The 2,500-nt window shown below is 28.9% G+C and overlaps 1 protein-coding gene across 1 annotated transcript in view; it reads right to left on the reverse strand.

The window, feature by feature from the left end:
• LOC119584534 (glutamate receptor ionotropic, delta-2-like) overlaps positions 1 to 2,500 on the reverse strand; it is a 53,820-nt gene that overhangs the window by 40,023 nt on the left and 11,297 nt on the right. The window contains exon 3 of the mRNA XM_037933206.1: positions 1 to 125. This exon is cut by the window's left edge and continues 34 nt beyond it. Within this exon, the coding sequence (XP_037789134.1) occupies positions 1 to 125 (125 nt within the window). The remainder of the gene's footprint in view (positions 126 to 2,500) is intronic.

Raw genomic sequence — 2,500 nt, forward strand, 5'->3', positions numbered from 1 at the left:
CTGTCAACCCGAACTGGGGCCGGAGTGAGGATGGCCGCGGGGTCGGTGAAGTACGGAAAGGTGAAGTCAATAGCCTCCTCTCTCTGCAAGGTCACGGTGAAGGGAGCCACACCCATGTCTGCCTCCTGTGGGGGGGGGGGGACGGGCAGGGTGAAGCGGAGGCTGATTGTCAACATAGTTACCATTACTATTATTATCCTCTTTGGGTTATTATTATTATTATTTATCATTGTTATTGTTATTATTATTATTATTATTAATGCTTTTCGTGTTATTATTGCTATTATTATTACTATTATTATCGCTTTTTGTGTTATAATTACGATTTTTATTACTATTATTAATGTTTTTTGTGTTATTATTACTATTATTATTTCTATTATTAACGCTTTTTGTGTTATTATTACTATTATCATTACTATTGTTATCACACTTTCGTGTGTTAGTCTGTATCATTTATCTTATTTATCGCCATAACTTTTACTATTACAATTATCATAATCTTTTGTATTATTATCACTGTTATTTTACTGGTGTTAATGGATATATTAATGATAAAAGGACTCCAAGAGCTTCAAAGGAAAGTAATTAAACGGAAACGAAAAAATACCAATCTTTAAGAAAAATACGAATCTTTAAGAAAACATCAAAGACTATACTGCAATAGGGGTAAAGAAAATAATTACTGAATCTCGATAATATATATATATATATATATATATATATATATATATATATATATATATATATATATTAATATATATAGATATATATATATAATGATAATGATAATGATAATAATAATAATAATAATAATAATAATAATAATAATAATAATAATAATAATAACAATTATTGTGATAGCAGTAAAATGGCATATAAAAGGATTTTTTTAAGTTAGAGCCAGAAAATTTAATGAATATATAATTAATAAAACTAATTAGCAACCAAATGATATTAAAAACAATACGTGTTAAAGATAGTATTATTGCCATGTCAATAACAACGATGCAATTAACAGTGGTAACGACAGAAATAGTAATGATAATTTTTATGATAAAAGATATGACAGTGGTCTTGATAATCCAAGTGATATTAACAACAGAATATAACATTAGCAACAGAGATAAAATAGAGATGATAATATTAGCAACAGAGATAATACCATTAGCAATAGAGATCATGATATTAGCAACAGAGATAATAATATTAGCAACAGATATAACAATACTAATAATAGAGATATAAATATTGACAATTTGATAAATCCAATGTTAATATTCATAAAATGTGTCCAGAAGCACACAGAGGGATAACAGAAAGGAATGAAAGGAGAGAGGGTGAAAAAGGAAAATAAAAGTAAAGGGAAAGCGAGAGAAAGGAAGGTGAAATAAATGAGAAAAGGAGAATATAAGGTTTAGGAAGAAGACGAAAGGATATATAGGAAAAAAGAGGAATTGGAAAGGAGAAAGGGAGAAATATGAGAGGAAAAGCGGAAATAAGGGAAGCGGAAGAAAACGCGAAGAAAACGGGAGGAAAGAGGGTGGAAAGAAAGGATAAACAGAGGAAAAGAAAGAAAACAATATATGAGGAAAGAGGAAAAGGGGAAGGCAAAGAGAGGATGAACAGAAGGAAAAAGAGAAAGGAAAAACAAAAAGGATATAGAGGGATTTCAGAAAAAAGAAGAGAGGGGAAAAGAAAAAAAAGGGAAGGAATATTGGAAGATAAAGAAGAGAAAGAGAGAAGAAAAGAAGAAGAAGAAAGGAAAAGGAAATGAGAAGAATGGGGAGAGAGAGATAGGAGAAAAGAAGAAGAAAAATGAGGTAGAAATATGAGAAGAAAAGGAGAAAGAGAGGAAAAAGAAAAAGAAAAACAAGGGTAGGAATATGAGACGAAATTACAGAAGAAAGAGAGGAAGAAGAAGAGACAAAAAAGAGGCAAGAGAATTATCAAGAATTAAACGAGAAACAGAAAACCTTTTACATTGATTCTCTTATGGTTAATGATGGTCCTGGTAATGATGCAATTATGGAGGTAATTAATAATAATTGGATGGTAATGATGTCAGTAATGATCATGGTAAAAATTATCATTATGATGGTACGGTATAGATAGTAATAATGATATTCATGATATCAATAATGATCAGGGTAATAATGGTCATTATGGTGATCATTATGATAGTAATAATGGTGATATTCATTGCCAATCGTGTATATATATATATATATATATATATATATATATATATATATATATATATATATATATATAATGAACGTTATCAGGATTTTTTTAAATTAAAATCAGTGTTGTACTGATCAATCGCATTATAAGGAACTTTATTCTGTAGTTGTTTTCGCCGTTACTTATCATGAACAACATTAAAAATATAATTACTTGATAAATATAGATTATAGCTAAAACAAATACCATGAAGAGTGACACGTGATAATAACTGCAGTACGATAAAGACCATAACCATTAATCCATAATCCAC

Source organism: Penaeus monodon, chromosome 2, assembly GCF_015228065.2.
Source record: "Penaeus monodon isolate SGIC_2016 chromosome 2, NSTDA_Pmon_1, whole genome shotgun sequence".
Classification (NCBI taxonomy): Eukaryota; Metazoa; Arthropoda; class Malacostraca; order Decapoda; family Penaeidae; genus Penaeus; species Penaeus monodon.